The 15,734-nt window shown below is 27.6% G+C and overlaps 1 protein-coding gene across 3 annotated transcripts; it reads left to right on the plus strand.

Annotated features, from left to right (window-relative positions):
- The first annotated feature begins 528 nt into the window (after window positions 1-528).
- LOC122508886 lies at window positions 529-2,209 on the plus strand. Of its 3 annotated transcripts, none has more exons than XM_043622540.1 (2): window positions 529-1,485; window positions 1,684-2,209. In XM_043622540.1, exons 1-2 carry the CDS (start codon window positions 804-806, stop codon window positions 1,857-1,859), a joined length of 858 nt encoding a protein of 285 aa, XP_043478475.1. In that variant the 5' UTR covers window positions 529-803; the 3' UTR covers window positions 1,860-2,209. The 3 variants fall into 3 exon arrangements, with proteins under 3 accessions (XP_043478475.1, XP_043478476.1, XP_043478477.1); XM_043622541.1 differs by having other exon boundaries at window positions 529-1,392; window positions 1,591-2,209; XM_043622542.1 differs by having other exon boundaries at window positions 529-1,358; window positions 1,557-2,209.
- The last annotated feature ends 13,525 nt before the right edge of the window (window positions 2,210-15,734 follow it).

Genomic DNA, 15,734 nt, shown 5'->3' on the forward strand with positions numbered 1-15,734 from the left:
TAGCACATATTATGAAAGTACATTGAAAATACTTTACATTAAGTAGTAATAAATTTTTTAATATTTATAAACTTTTTAGAAAAATGTAATTAAAATGTAGTGACTTTTGACATTTCATAGGTAAATTTTAAAATCAATTTTTATCTATTATTTTGGGTATGTTTACATAATAATTTATTTATACAAGTAAATTAGCTCATTTTTAGCAAATATCAATCAAGAAATTTGCATTATCTAAAGTATTTCCATGCTTTTTTATTAAATTTTCATAACTGTCAATCTAACCTTTTTTCTGTGCAACAACTTAAAAATTATAATTCTAAGTTAAATTCAAAAAATTTTATAAAATAATTCTCAAAAATGAATTTTATGGATATTAAACATCATTTTTACAAATTATGAGATTTTTTTAAAAATAGGCCGCAACGGCTTCAGGTGAAATATAATGGACTGACCCAATTATTATTTAAAAAAATGTTATTAAAAAAATATTTGATTTAAATTATTATATGGCTTCCGTTTCCGGTACCGTTTCGGTGTACACGCGTTTGGAAAGAGTTAAGATTTTTTTGAGAAATTTAAAGGTTTTAAAAAGGGTGGGTAGTGCAGAGTGTTGAGTGTGTAGTGTAATTGGCGATAGTGTAAAGGAAAAGTATGTTTGTATAGAGTAGTGAATGTATGAGTGATAAAAAAGGTAAAAAAGAAAAGTGTGTTTTGTGAGGTTAGGTTGCTTGAAGTGAGAGAGAGAAGAGAGAGACAGTGGAAAAATTTTGAGCATTGGAGTGATAAGGTAGATTTCTGGAATGGCTGAGTTTGACTCAAGTAGTGTTAGCGAGAATGAGGAAAAGGCGCGAGTATTTGAAAGGGGGATAGGAAAGAATGGAAAAAAGATGACGTGTGAGGATTGCATGGATTTGTTGGAATTAGTATGGATGTTGAAGGATGCGATGGATGAAGGAGCTAAAAGAGTGAAGGGAAATTTGATGGATATGTATGAGGATGGGAAATCAAGGGACAAAGAGATAGTGGAAATTGAAGAGAGGTTGGAGAAATTGCAGGAAATGTGGAATGAATGGGATAGTAAGTGGAAAAAGGAAAAGGAAAGCATGTGGAGAAGAATGAATGGATTGGAAAAATTTATAAAGGAAGTGAATGAGGGGACTGAGAAAGTTGAGGGAAGTGAATATGAGAGATTAAAGTGGAAAATGGGAGATTTGTCAAGACGAGTGGATGTAGTAGAAAATGAAAAAAGGAAAAAGAATGTAGTGATCAGAGGTATGAATGTAGGTGTGTTGGAGGGTAAAAGAGCAGTGGAAAAAGTGTTGGCGTGGGTGGGGGTTAATGTCTCAGTGAAAATGGTACAAGCGTTAGGAAGGGGTGAATATGGGGTACCAAAGTTATGGTTGGTGGAGTTGGGTAGTGAGGAAGAGAAAATGGAGGTGATGAGGGTGAAAGGAAGACTGAAAGGAAGTGTAATAAGAATAGATGAGTTGGAGGGTAAAAGAGCAGTGGAAAAAGTGTTGGCGTGGGTGGGGGTTAATGTCTCAGTGAAAATGGTACAAGCGTTAGGAAGGGGTGAATATGGGGTACCAAAGTTATGGTTGGTGGAGTTGGGTAGTGAGGAAGAGAAAATGGAGGTGATGAGGGTGAAAGGAAGACTGAAAGGAAGTGTAATAAGAATAGATGAGGATAGATGTTGGAGAGAGAGAAGAATGTTATGGCTATTGAGAGAAAGAGCGTGGACGGAGAGAGTGAATGGAAAACAGGTAAGAATGGGTAAAGATTGTATTTGGGTGGATGGGGTAAAGTATGTTGTGAGGGAGGATACGGGTGGAGGGATGGAAGCGTGTAAAGTGTGATAGACAGGGATAGGCTGAGAATGAGGTGAGAAGATTTTGCTTGGATGGATAGATGTATGGGTAAAAGTGGATGACTGAAGGGTGTAAGAGAGGTGAGAAAGGAGTAGAAGGTTTTTGAAAAAGGGTGGGCGAATTGGGTCGAAGCCAGCATGGGCATAGAAGGAACTGGAAACGGAAGCCCGGCACTGGCGATAGGTTTAGAGCGTAAGGTTGAGAGCGTGGAGAGAGTTGAGTTTAGGTTAAGTTGTATTTAGAGAATGTTTAGTTGTAAGGATTTTTGTAAATATAGGTTAAGATTATTATGTATGTATTTGGGAGTCTCGAACCCTACCTATTGTAGGGAGAGTAAATAAACTAATAATAATAATAATTTAAATTATTATATACTTTGAAATTGAAATAATAAAACAAAAAAAATAATTTTGTTTAAAGAAACGTAAGTAATATTTTATCAAAGTATTTATTTTTTTCATTTTTATTTATTTACTGTACGCATTTTTAAATAATTTTTTTTTATGTACTGTAAAGAATCAATAATTATTTATTGTGAAATTAATAATAAAAATAAAATATAAATAAATTAATAATAATAATAATAAAAATTTATTAAATTAAATTAAACAAATTAAAAAAATTAAAATTAAATAAATTAGGTAAGTAAATTATTATTTGAAAAAATATTTGATTTAAATAATTTTTGCTTTGTATTTTTGATGAAGTTTTCGATTTTTTGAGCGATTTCCTACTCGAATATATAACACTAAATTGAAAATATAATTAATTAATTATAATAATAATTACCAATATATATTATATATATTAAAATTTTTGTAATTAAATTATAAATTTTTACTAAGCAATTATTGTTGCAATAATTGTTATTATATATTATTATGATTTTAAAATTCACAAGTAAATGTAATAAAATATATGAAAATTTTTCTATTTCATTTTCGATTATTTTTTACTTAAATATTTTTTATTTAATAAAAATTTATTTAATATTTATTGTATGAAAAATTTTTGAAATTAAATTAGAAATTTTTACTAAGCAATTATTGTTGCAATAATAATTGTTATATAATATTTTATATAATTTTAATTTTAAATAAATTAATTGAAGCGTTTTGTGCAAAAACAGCATAAGTCCAAAATTCGAAATTGTTTAGAACTCAATAAAAACTGTTTTTCTCGTAAATGTTGAAATTTTTTTTAATTCGGCTTTTTGCATTATATTCATTTAAATATAAATTTTCAATAAAAAAGTGATTTTCGAAAAAAATGGGCTTATGCGGTTTCTGCACAAAACGCTTCAATTAAATTTCAATTAATATTTATTGTATACAAAAATTTTTTAATTAAATTATAAATTTTTACTAAGCAATTGTTGTTGCAATAATTTTTATTATAATTATATAATTATTATAATTATAATAATTATAATAATTATAATAATTTTGTTATCTTTTTTAGAAGATGAGAAATTGATATATATCTATCAATTGACAACACGAGCAGCATAAAATTAATTGATAACAAAAAAATGAAATATCCTGAAATTTTGAAATGCAATAAACCTATTGTTAAATTAATTTAATATTCAATTTTATTTAATTTTTATTCAATAAATATTGTATTACTTTTCAAGAATTGTTTCTGAATTCAATAAAAGTTAAAAATTATTTTCAATTGTTATTTATTTATTCTATGTACTATTTAATCATAACTATAAAATTTTTTTCTATCTTAAATTCTTTAAAATACAAAATTTTATTTTTATTATTTAAATAATAAATCATAACTATATACAAGGTGTCTAACAAGGATTTAGAAAAAAATTCCCTGACTTTTCCCTGACTTTTTCCCTGACCTTTTACTAATTTTATTTTTGCTTTCTTGAGACAAAAATATGGTAACTGACATATTTAACAATAAATTAATATCTAATGATAGAAAAAAAACGGTAATAAAAATCTTCTAAGTTTTGTTAGATTAAAAAAATTTTTAAATCACAACAAATTTTAATTTTTGTATAAATTTTTAGAAATTTCCCTGACTTTTAATGAAATTCTCTGCCATTCCCTGACTTTTCCCTGACCAAAGAAATTCCCTAACTTTCCTGACCGTTAGACATCCTGATGTAACAATTTCTGTATTAAATTCTTTTAAAAAACAAAATTTTATTTTTATAAAAATTTTAAAATTGAAATTATTTATTTATTAATAATAATTCTAAATTTAGAAATATATATATTTCATAATATTAATTACTTTTAATGTGAATTTTTAATCGTAAATAATTTTTGATTTAAAAGATGTCCGAACGATGATTTAATTATCGATTTGTCTTATCGATTTTTTCTTAGAAGATAACTTTTTGCTTACTTTTTTTTGTACTTTTTTTGTGTTTTTTTTTTTTTTGGCGCTTTCAATTAATACATAATTTAATTATTATTAAGAGCTTTCAAGATTTGATAAACTTGTATGTAATTTTATTAGTGTTCACCAATTGTTGATGTGAAGTACTTAATCTTTAGATTTAATAAAAAATAGAAACTTTTGTGATATCGATATATAACCTTAAAACTAAAACGTGCTTTTCATTAGAAGCATGTCTGAGAAACGTGTTTATCCCCATCTTATTAAACTGTGATCTGTGTTTTTTGTGCTTTTTAATTAAGATTTATATCATCGTCATCGCAAACGATAAAAGGCTTTTTAAAGTGATTGTTCATTTATGTGAAAAAATGTCAATGTATGCAATTATTCAATTTGCGGATTTTACTGTGGAAATTATAAAAACAAAATGGTCATTTTATAATGAGTGTGGTGAAATGTGCTCTACTATATTTCCTGATGTGATAACTAATAAAGAATTGGAATCATTTTTGAAGGGAGATCACAATCCGAATGAAACGTGGTACGATTCAGATGGAGGTCCATACAAGGTTATAAAAACTTTCTGTTACATTGGTAAGATTTTTTTAAACTTTTACTTATAAAAATAGTTTTTGCAAACAATTGGCATTTTTTAAATTAAGTACTTTATAAAGTTATTTTCAACACTAAAATTGACGCTTTTGATATTTTAAATTGCATTTGTTTGCTTAAATAATCAATTTTTATTAATGTTTTATTACATAATTGGTATTAAATTTACGTTGTGTCTATTTAGCCCGCTAGTGGGATACAAGTAATCACGGTAGGTTATTTAGACAGCTAGCGGGATAAGTAAGGTTTTTAGGCTATTTATCCCGCTAATTTAAAAAAACAATAAATATAAAGTATTTTCTTACCTATAGATGCATGGTAAAAACTGATGAGTATATTAAATATTAATTATTTAATTTTAGAAAATGATAGATAATAAATTAATAATAAATATTATATTCTATTATTATATATTATATTATATTTATTTAGATATAAAATCTATCAAAGTATTTTTAAAATTTTATAAAATGCAACTTATGATTTAAATATAATTATATTTGTTTCTCAAAACAACTTTATCATTTACAATAATAATTGGATTCTTGACAAAAATCTTACAATTATAAATAGTTTCAAAGACTTTTATATCAGAATTGTTGAAAATTATTGAATTAAAATAATATTTTTAAAAATAATTGTATTCTTTCGAGAAATTAATTATTAAAATTATGTTGGAAATAATTATTCCTTTGAAAGGTTTCAGCATTGAAAAAATATTTTGATTCTTGCAAGAAATTTTCTTATTTATAAAAATAATTGAATTCTTGTAAAGAATTTTTTAATTTATTGTAATTTGAAATATTTTAACTTTTTAAAGCTGTAAGAATTTATTTGAGAAAAGAATAAACGAAAACAGAAAATTTCTTATCATTTCTGCCTATCGTTTTTCACCTGGTAAAAATTAAAATTTGCTTCCACCTGCTCGACCACTATTATTTTTGTCCATCATATATTCTATTCAACCAAAATAGAGTATCGTTAAGTTCAAAACCCAACATCGAAAAGTCAAAGTCAGTACGATCAAAAATGACATTTTAAATTTAATCACCCAAATAGATTTTATAGAAGATCATTCAATCTTTTTTAATGAAATATAGTTAATACCTAAGTATTTAAATAAATATTTCTATTTTTTTCTCACAAAGTAATGTGTTTTAAAAAAAAATTCCAAAATCCCGGTCAAGATCAAAATTCACTGTCATTTCCCGGTTTTTCCCTGTCCAAAAAAATTCACTGTCATTTCCCGGTTTTCCCGGGAAATAATACCCTGATATTATTTCATATCAGACATTATATATTATTTGTTTTTATTGTGAATTTTTTCAAGCTGTAATTATTCACAACAGTTCTTAATCTACATATTTATTGTATTTTAATGATTCAAAATGAAAAATTTTTATCCTGATTTCATGTTTCAGATAATTATGAAGAAGCCCTAAGGAAGTTAGATTTACTTTTGAATTTGCCTGATAACAATAGATATTTAAAAAGATTCACAAAAGTGAAATCAGAAGAACAAGAAACAGTAGAGGAAGAAGAGTCAAGACAAATTTTTATTCCAGCAAGTAACAGTTACTTGAAAAGAAGAAAGTTTATTCTTACAGATGTAAATGGTATGTTTTGAATTTATACATGAATTCTATTAATTAATTTCTTGCATTTCTTTGAGTTTGATTAATGTGAAAAGTACACAGAAAAAATTTTTTTAACAGTTATTACGAAACTTATTCAAGAACTCAGGATATGAAAAAAATTTAGATCTTTTTTTAGAAAAGTTAAATATTCATTAAAGAATTTTCAGATGTTTTTCTAATGGTTTGGAAATAATTGAGGGTCCCTATCAAAGAACCGGTTATAAGTTTTTGAGACTCAAAATTCTCCATCTCTAAATAAAAAAAGGTTTTAAAATTTCAATTTCTTGAAAACATTTCGCATTTGTATAAAGATTACCAAAATGTTTCTTAAAAAATTTGGATTAAAAACAGTTTAATTTTTTACTTACAGGGCGATGATTTTGAGCTTAAAAAAGTTATAACCGGTTCTTTGATAGGGACCCTCAATTGTTCTTGACTCTGCGACTGAATACTTCAGTCACTGCGCCATAATAAGTTTCTTCTTATCCGAATAAAAACATATTTTTTTTAGAATTTTATTTAGATTGTAATGTTAATAATATAAGACGTAAATGTGTGCATTTCAGCCGAATCGAAATACAAGACAGCAAGATTAGGAGGCTATTCCACACGCCATATTCGTCGTGTTGTCCAGAAACGTCTTGCACATCATGAAAAATCACCAGAACCAAATGCTGATTCATGGGAAGGAAGAGAAAATTTTACAAAAATTCCTAATGGAACAAAAGAAATACATGAATCAATTCAATCTACATCAATGGAACATGGAGAACGTATTGAAAAATTAAATATGGAAGCCTTCGACGAAAAAAATAAATTATTTGGTCAAATTGCTCATTCCAGTAAAGAAATTATTGAATCATTTCAATCTGTATCAATGGAAATTGAAGAACATAGTGGAAACTCGAATACTCAAGTCTTTGACGAAAAAGTTAAATTAAGTGATCAAATTGCTCATTGCAGTGGAGAAAATCCAACCATGCCGTTACTCATAAATAATCTGTTGGTAGAAAGTGACACTTCTGATGATGATGATGATGACTTACTTCTAAATATAGATCTTCTTGGTATTAACGACTCATCAGGATCTGATGATGATTTTTTTAAAACTTACGATGAGAAGAATAATAAATGTTACAGTAATTCCGAAAATTGTAAAGAAATTCATGACATTCCTGACGAAGAAAAGAATCGTCGAAAGCAAAATGTGTTTAAGCAAGCGTTAGCTGATTGGGCCCTAAAATTTCATATCACTTTAGCTGCATTGACCGCATTATTATTAATATTAAGGACAGTAATATTTGATATTAACTTACCCTTAGATAAACGTACATTGATGGGAACTTTGAGAAGAACAGAAGCAACTGATATGAGTGGAGGAATTTATCATAATTTCGGTCTTAGAAGAGCATTAAATTCCATTTTACAGGAAATGAAGGCTAAAGGAGAGCAACCAACAGACATTAAACTTGTTTTAAATATTGACGGTGTTCCAATTTCCAAAAGCGGAACTGATGATGTCTGGATGATTATATGCTCTGAATTGAATTGCAGCAATGTTTATCCTGTTGGAGCGTTTCTTGGGAAAAGTAAGCCAGAAGATGCAAACGAATTTCTCAGACCATTTGTGGAGGAGGCAATTTTTTTTGCGAAAATGGTCTAGAAAATTCTAACATTAATATATCAGTAGAGGCAATCGTTTGTGATGCACCAGCTAAATCGTTCATTTTTTATTTAAAAGGACATACAGGCTATGGAAGTTGCCCTAAATGTTTTATAACAGGGAAGAGTGTCCTTCCGCAGATATCAAAAAGAAGTAAAAAAAAGAAGAAGAAAAGAGTTTGTTTCCCAGGAATCGGTCCATTTACATTAAAAACCAATAATAATTTCACTTTTCAAGGAACTAGGCCAATTCTTATATATATACCACGATTTGGTTGTGTAACTTCAGTGCCCTTAGATTATCTTCATCTTATCCTAATAGGAGTCACAAAAAAATTAATAGTATTGTGGTTTACTGGTCCAAAGAAAGTTCGACTCCAACCTTCTGAAATTCAAAAAATTTCTAAAATATTATTGAAGCTACGACAAACTATTCCTTCAGAATTTAATAGAAAACCTAGAACACTGTTAGAGTACAAATTTTGGAAAGGAACGGAATTCAGGACTTTTTTGTTGTATTCTGGAGTTATTGCTTTGCAGGGTAACCTTAAAAAACATTTATATTCTCATTTTCTACTTTTGCATACAGCTGTATCCATCTTAGTAAGCAAGACACATCTTCATGATCCACGAAATATTGACTATGCTCACGAATTATTAGAAAATTTTGTTAAAAATTTCTCTAAATTTTATGGAGCTGAATATGTATCTTATAATTTTCATAATCTTTTGCATATATGTGACGACGTAAAAAAATATGGTGTCTTAGATAACTTTAGCGCTTTTAACTTTGAAAATTATCTCTCTACAGTGAAAAACATGATACGATCAGGAGACAAACCACTTCAACAAATTGCTCGCAGATATAGCGAAATGGAAAAAATGCAGAAGAAAGAAAATATATCTACAGAATTACTTTTGAAAGATTTCCATAATTCAGGACCAGTACCAGAAGAATTTATTCAGATGATACATTCTCAGTATAAAGTTTTAAAATGTCATCGATTAATAGTATATTACATTATAAGGGCAGAAAGTTCGAAATTCCTGCACTGCGCGAAATGATGCCCGAGGCGAAGCCGAGGGCATTATCGCGTAGTTTAGGGCTTTCGAATTTCTGCCCGTGTAATGTATACTATTTTTCTTTATATACGGTCGAAAGTACGCTGGGTAATTTATTTTTTAAGAAAATTGCAATCGAGTTTCATTTGACAGCCGGCCATATTTTTTTACTTTTGCTCCTCGCTTCAACGCCTCTAGCGGACACTCGTGAAGCTCTGGTTTTTTCTCTGTCTCTCTCTTGCAAACAATATTCGCCTGCCCCGACATTTGATGCACGAGCGAAGCGAGTGCTTCTGGTCGGGGGCAGGCACGAACAAAAATGTGAAAGATAAATTAATATTATATTTTCAAAAGAATTTTTCTGGTGGTACAAAATTAATTCTATGTTTCTAAAATTCTAAACATTCTAATTCTTCAAATTATTACAATTTTATAATAACATTTTGGTACGTATTAAAAAAGAAATTACAAAATTATTAATTATTTTATTTTTGTTTTTAATGTTTATTAAAATAATTTTTGAAAATAATTATATCAGCAAAAGATTTCATTCATTTCAATATTCAGAGCTTGTGGATAATAAATTTATAAAGTATAAAAAGTTTTCTTGATAATTTTTTTTCTCATTTTATATTGCGATAACAATTACTCGTTAAATTGTCATTGAACTCGAAATTTTCTTATTTACCGACAGTGGTGTTTTTACCGACAGAGAATTCTTTTACTCCCGCTGTAATAGAGGTTGGGTATGAAAATCAACCAAAGCACAAATGTTTAACTTTCTGCTGCGAAATCGCAGCGGGAAATACGTACTTTCGACCGAGGTATAAAGAAAATATAAATTGTAGCAATGCTAAAGACAGATGTTTTTTTCTCCATGATGGTACATTCTTAGTTGCTGAAAACATAGTCAAATTAAAAGATCAGAAGACGTGTCTAATAGGAACAAAACTTAAATTTAAATCAAGTCTATATGAAAATCCTGACTCCAGACAGATTAACATTCACTTGATGGACAACTCTGAAGAGCTCTATGTGGTTCCTATTGAGAATGTTTCAGGAAAAGTGTGGAGAATACCTTCAACAAAAGGAAATATAGTCATGACACTTTTGCATGATAGTTAAAAAGCCAAAATATTAATTCACAAGAAACTGAAGGAAGTTACTTATTCGACCTAAATGTCTGAAGCACAAATGAAGGTCATATTTTCCATCAACTATTTAAAATCAGGAACAAAAAATGTTAGTTTTTCACACTTAAATTTCACCGAGAAAGACTTGAACAAGAAGGCCGACAATAAAGTGAATCAATCGCTCTTTAAAAATGTTTTTCAAGAAGATAGCTACAAGTTTACTTCTTCCATTTTCATCTGAAGAACTTCCTAATCGGGTGCCACAATCAACTGATTCTAAAGTAAAAGTAAGCAAAATCTAATTCAACGATAATAATGTTATAAATAATAAAAATTAAAATTAATTTGTAGACTTTTCAATTATATGTTTAATTATAAAATTTTCAAATAATTGAAATTTCGTAAAATTAAATTGTCAAGTTTAGAGTATTAGGCGAACTTTCTTTTTTCTTTGAATGCTTGAATTCTTAAATAACTATTGCAAAAAGTATTTAAAATAATTGATTTTATAGAGAAATTTTTGTTAAAATTTACAGATTCTAATAGAATAGTAGTTATGAAAAAAATTTTGAAAAAGTTAAAATAATTTACGTCCCGAAAAAATAATAATCAAATTTTTTTTTATATTTTTTGACAACAGCAAGCAAGTAAGACCGAGAGAAGCTGAACCATTGGACATGGAAGAAAATTGACAAATCTTTATTGGATCTTGCGAATATTTCTTTTCTCATTCTCTTATAAAAAAGTAGTTCCTGGTGAGAAGCGACAATTAACTGATGGCTTCTCGATAATTTCCCTCAGTATATTGCCGCCGAAGCTTTCTTCTAGTGAGTTAATAATTTATGAAAGTAAAATTACTTCAGTTACAACAATATAATTTTAAATAATTTACTTATTTAATAAATAATAATGGAAAACAATATAATTAATTAATTATTAATTACTTCAGTTACAACAATATAATTTTAAATAATTTACTTATTTAATAAATAATAATAGAAAACAATATAAACTATTGTTTCCTCTCTAAATCTGAATAGCGAAGTTTCTCTAATTTTTTAGAGATAAATTCACCACTCATTCCAATTAGTATATGTACGCTAATTGGAATCAGTGGTATACTTTAAGCTATTTCAGATTATAAGAGAATTCTATAATTCGAAGTAGCCTGATATTATTCTTCAATAAATATATTAAATATAAATAAAGGGTTATAAATTAAAAGTTCTCTAATATTAGAAAAACATTAAATTAGTCAATTTATTAATTATATTTTAATTGTTTCAGGCAAATCTTCGATGGTTTTATAAGTAGGTATTTGTCATACTTACCTCACTTCCTTCAAAACTTGTTCTTCACACATCACTAAAAAAGCCAATGAAATATTAAAGGTGCGCTGGCGTAATCAACAAAGAAAAGCTTAATATTACTTGGATAGAAACTTTTGTTTTGTAAAAATTTTGAATTTCTAAAATTTTTATTTTTTTAAGCTTAATATTACTTTGATGGAAATTTTTGGTTTGTAAAAATTTAGAAATTCTAAAATTTTTATTTTTTAAGCTTCAAATTACTTTGATGGGAAATTTTGTATTGTAGAAATTTAGAAATTCTAAAATTTTCATTTTTTTAAGCTTAATATTACTGTGATGGAAAATTTTGGTTTGTAAAAATTTAGAATTTCCAAAATTTTCATTTTTTTAAGCTTCGTATTACTTTGATGGAAAATTTTGTATTGTAGAAATTTAGAATTTCTAAAATTTTAATTTTTTTAAGCTTCGCATTACTTTGATGGATATTTTTAGTTTGTAAAAATTTAGAAATTCTAAAATTTTCATTTTTTTAAGTTTCATATTACTGTGATGGAAACTTATAGTTTGTCAACATTTAGAAATTCTAAAATTTTAATTTTTTTAAGTTTCACATAAATGTGATGGAAAATTTTGGTATGTAAAAATTTAGAAATACTAAAATTTTCATTTTTTTAAGCTCTATATTACTTGGATAGAAAATTTTGTTTTGTAAAAATTTTAAATTTCTAAAATTTTTATTTTTTTTAAGCTTAATATTACTTTGATGGAAATTTTTGGTTTGTAAAAATTTAGAAATTCTAAAATTTAAATTTTTTTAAGCTTCGTATTACTTTGATGGAAAATTTTATATTGTAGAAATTTAGAAATTCTAAAATTTTCATTTTCTTAGGATTCATATTACTTTGATGGAAACTTTTGGTTTGTAAAAATTTAGAAATTCTAAAATTTTCATTTCTTAAAGCTTAATATTACTTTGATGGAAAATTTTGTATTGTAAAAATTTTGAATTTCTAAAATATTTATTTTTTTAAGCTTAATATTACTTTAATGGAAACTTTTGGTTTGTAAAAATTTAGAAATTCTAAAATTTTCATTTCTTAAACATTCATATTACTTTGATGGAAAATTTTGTATTGTAAAAATTTAGAAATTCTAAAATTTTAATTTTTTTAAGCTTAATATTACTTGGATGGAAAATTTTGTTTTGTAAAAATTTAGAATTTCTAAAATTTTCATTTTTTTAAGCTTAATATTACTTTTATGGAAAATTTTGTTTTCCATTATAATGGAAAATAATGTAGGCGAAAATTTGTCTATTTTTATATATTAATATTTGTTGCATACTTTCTTAATAAAACAAAAACCTTTAAACTACCCAGTGGGAAATTTGCAACCGGCGCGGATCCTCGCCTGTACCGACGCCGGAGTAGTGGTACTGGCTGGGAACCGCCTGCCTACCGCCCGAGAACTGGTATTCTACCAAAAGATGACTTGGCCAGGAGCTGGCTGGCCATCCGTCTCGGAACTGGCATTCTACCGCCCGGTAACCGGCCGCGAAGAGCCGTTCCGTGTATAATTCAACCGGCTGGGACCCGGCACTGTACCGACTGCGGATCTTTCATTTCCTAGCCAGATGTGCGCTGGCAATGCTGGCATTCTACCGCCTGACAACCGGCTCGGATCAAAATAATAATTTCAACAAATATCAATAAAAAAATAATAATTAATTGCAAAAGATAAATACTGATAACAATTCATTGATAGTTCACTTTACACATTTTTTTTATACACTTAACGGTATTTTTTTATATTCACATTTGAAAAATCCTAACGCTTGGGGGTACGAACCTACGCCTAACCGAATATGTACGCACCGAAATCACGCACGCTAACCACTATGCTACGCTCGCATGGAACTCTCAAATCTTAAATGCTTTCAAGTCTCACTAGCTGAAATAAAAATTGTAAAATTACTACGCGGCAATAGGCAATTTGGAAATACGAACTGATGTAATACCGGTATTTATGAATATTTTAATATTTCGTTTAAAAAGGAACTTGTTAAAATTGTTATTTGATTATTATATTTTTTAATATTTTATTACGTAATTATTAATAATTGAATGAAATTTGAATGCACAACACATTTTTTTAATTATTTAATTTGCAGAAAAGTGTCAATAAATAATTACTTAATATATTGGGGATTTAAAATTGCAATGCGACATATAGTGACCATAAAGTGAACTAAAAAAAATGGCTGCTGTGGGTGTACAAGGTTGAAAAAAATGTTAATATTTAAAGTATTCTAATGTTTAGGAAATATTTGTTAAGATTGTTGTTCATTATTTATCTTTTTATTGAAAAACTACTTAAAATTAAAACCGAAAAGTCACAATTTAAGTTTATATTTTTTTAAATTTGTACACCCATTTCGTCCATTTTTGGTGTAAAACACTAGCGACACCGAGCCCGCGGTGGTAATTTTCATTGCCAATTATTTAAATTAAAAAAAGATTATTAATTAATTAACAATAAATTAATTAATAATCTGTTTTTTATATATTTATTTAATGTGTTATTGTGCTATTTATTGTAGGTATTATTATATATTGAACACATTTTCTTTCAAGTTAATATTATTATTTATTAAAAATTATTTATTTAATTGCACATTAATAAAGTTGGATTTTTATAAATATAATGAAAAAATTAAGTTTCTTATATTCTTCCTTTGCATCAATACAATTAATTTATTTATTGGTTAAATAATAATAATAATAATAATAATAATAATAATAATATTATTATAATAAATGCAATTAGTTATTGTAATAATTAATAAGCTATGATATATATAATAAAATTAATTTATGATTATACTGATAATGTGAACTATAACAATAAATGACGAGATCCGCAGTCGGATCCGCCCCAGCACCGAGCCAGTACAGACCTAACATCCGTCATTCTTCCGACGCCCGTAGAAGAATGAAATCCGCAGGCGGAACAAATCCAGTACCACGCCAGTACTGACGAAAGTAGAAAGGCGGATCCAAAATTCTGAGCCTAATCTGTTCCGCGCCGGTTGAATTTTGGGATCCGAATCGGTACAAAACATCGGTACTGGCGGTCCGCACGGGCGCGGATCCCAGGCGGTTGTAAACTCCGACATTCGTCCGACTTTTCCTCCTGGGTACTGTAAATAAAGTTTTATTCCTTTGTTTTTTCCTCTGTATTTCATTAAATATAAGTATTTTGTTTCATTTTTAATAATTCTATTAAAACCATTAAATATCACCTTAACATTACCGTGTAATATTACAGTAATATTGCTTTGTAATATTACCACCAGGTGGACATTTTAATCTTCCTGTTAAATCACTGTAATATTAGGCAGTAATATTACGAATCCCCAGTGTAATATTACAGTGATGTCAAGATGAGGTTACGTGCTTCTTGGGATGACTAAGTAAAGTGCGTGAATAATAAAGATTAAATTTATAAAAGCTTTTTTTGCATGAATTACTATGAAATGAAATATGATTAGATCGATTACTTATATGAAGAAGATGTTGCGGAATGAGTCCATTGCTCCTGCACCTTAGCAAAAAATGTCGCTTTGATGATGTTTCAGCCAGCTAACGTTTAAAATGTGACCATTTTTTAAGAAGAAGAACGGTGTTTCTTCCATATTTCTCTCCAACGAATTTGAAGAAACATCTTCGAGGAAATGTTGAAGATGTTGCGTCCATTATTAATTCAGGTTGATATTAATTATTATTAATTTATTAATCATAACTTTTGGCTCAATGTGACAGTACGTGACAGTTCCATAGAGATGGCAGCACTAATATTGTTTCGAAATGAAAGAAACTTTAAAAAGTTTTTTTTTTATTAATTTTGAAGACGAATTTAAAAAAAACATGAAATTTTTCATAAAAAATTAGTGTGATTACATTTTTGACAAATATTTTAAATTTCAAACGAAACTGCTAAATTTTGGAAAAAATATCCGTTCTCTTTATCACTTGTAACAACTGCACAACAGGTACATTTTTTACAATAAAACACTTTATT

The sequence above is a fragment of the Leptopilina heterotoma genome, unplaced genomic scaffold, assembly GCF_015476425.1.
Source record: "Leptopilina heterotoma isolate Lh14 unplaced genomic scaffold, ASM1547642v1 Lhet_58, whole genome shotgun sequence".
Taxonomy (NCBI): Eukaryota; Metazoa; Arthropoda; class Insecta; order Hymenoptera; family Figitidae; genus Leptopilina; species Leptopilina heterotoma.

Bases quoted from the DNA above. Each gene is read 5' to 3' on its own strand.
- LOC122508886 (XM_043622540.1), top strand. From the start codon at position 804: ATGGCTGAGTTTGACTCAAGTAGTGTTAGCGAGAATGAGGAAAAGGCG. The intron at 1,486-1,683 runs ATGAGTTGGAGG...TAATAAGAATAG, and splicing joins AGGAAGTGTAATAAGAATAG to ATGAGGATAGATGTTGGAGA.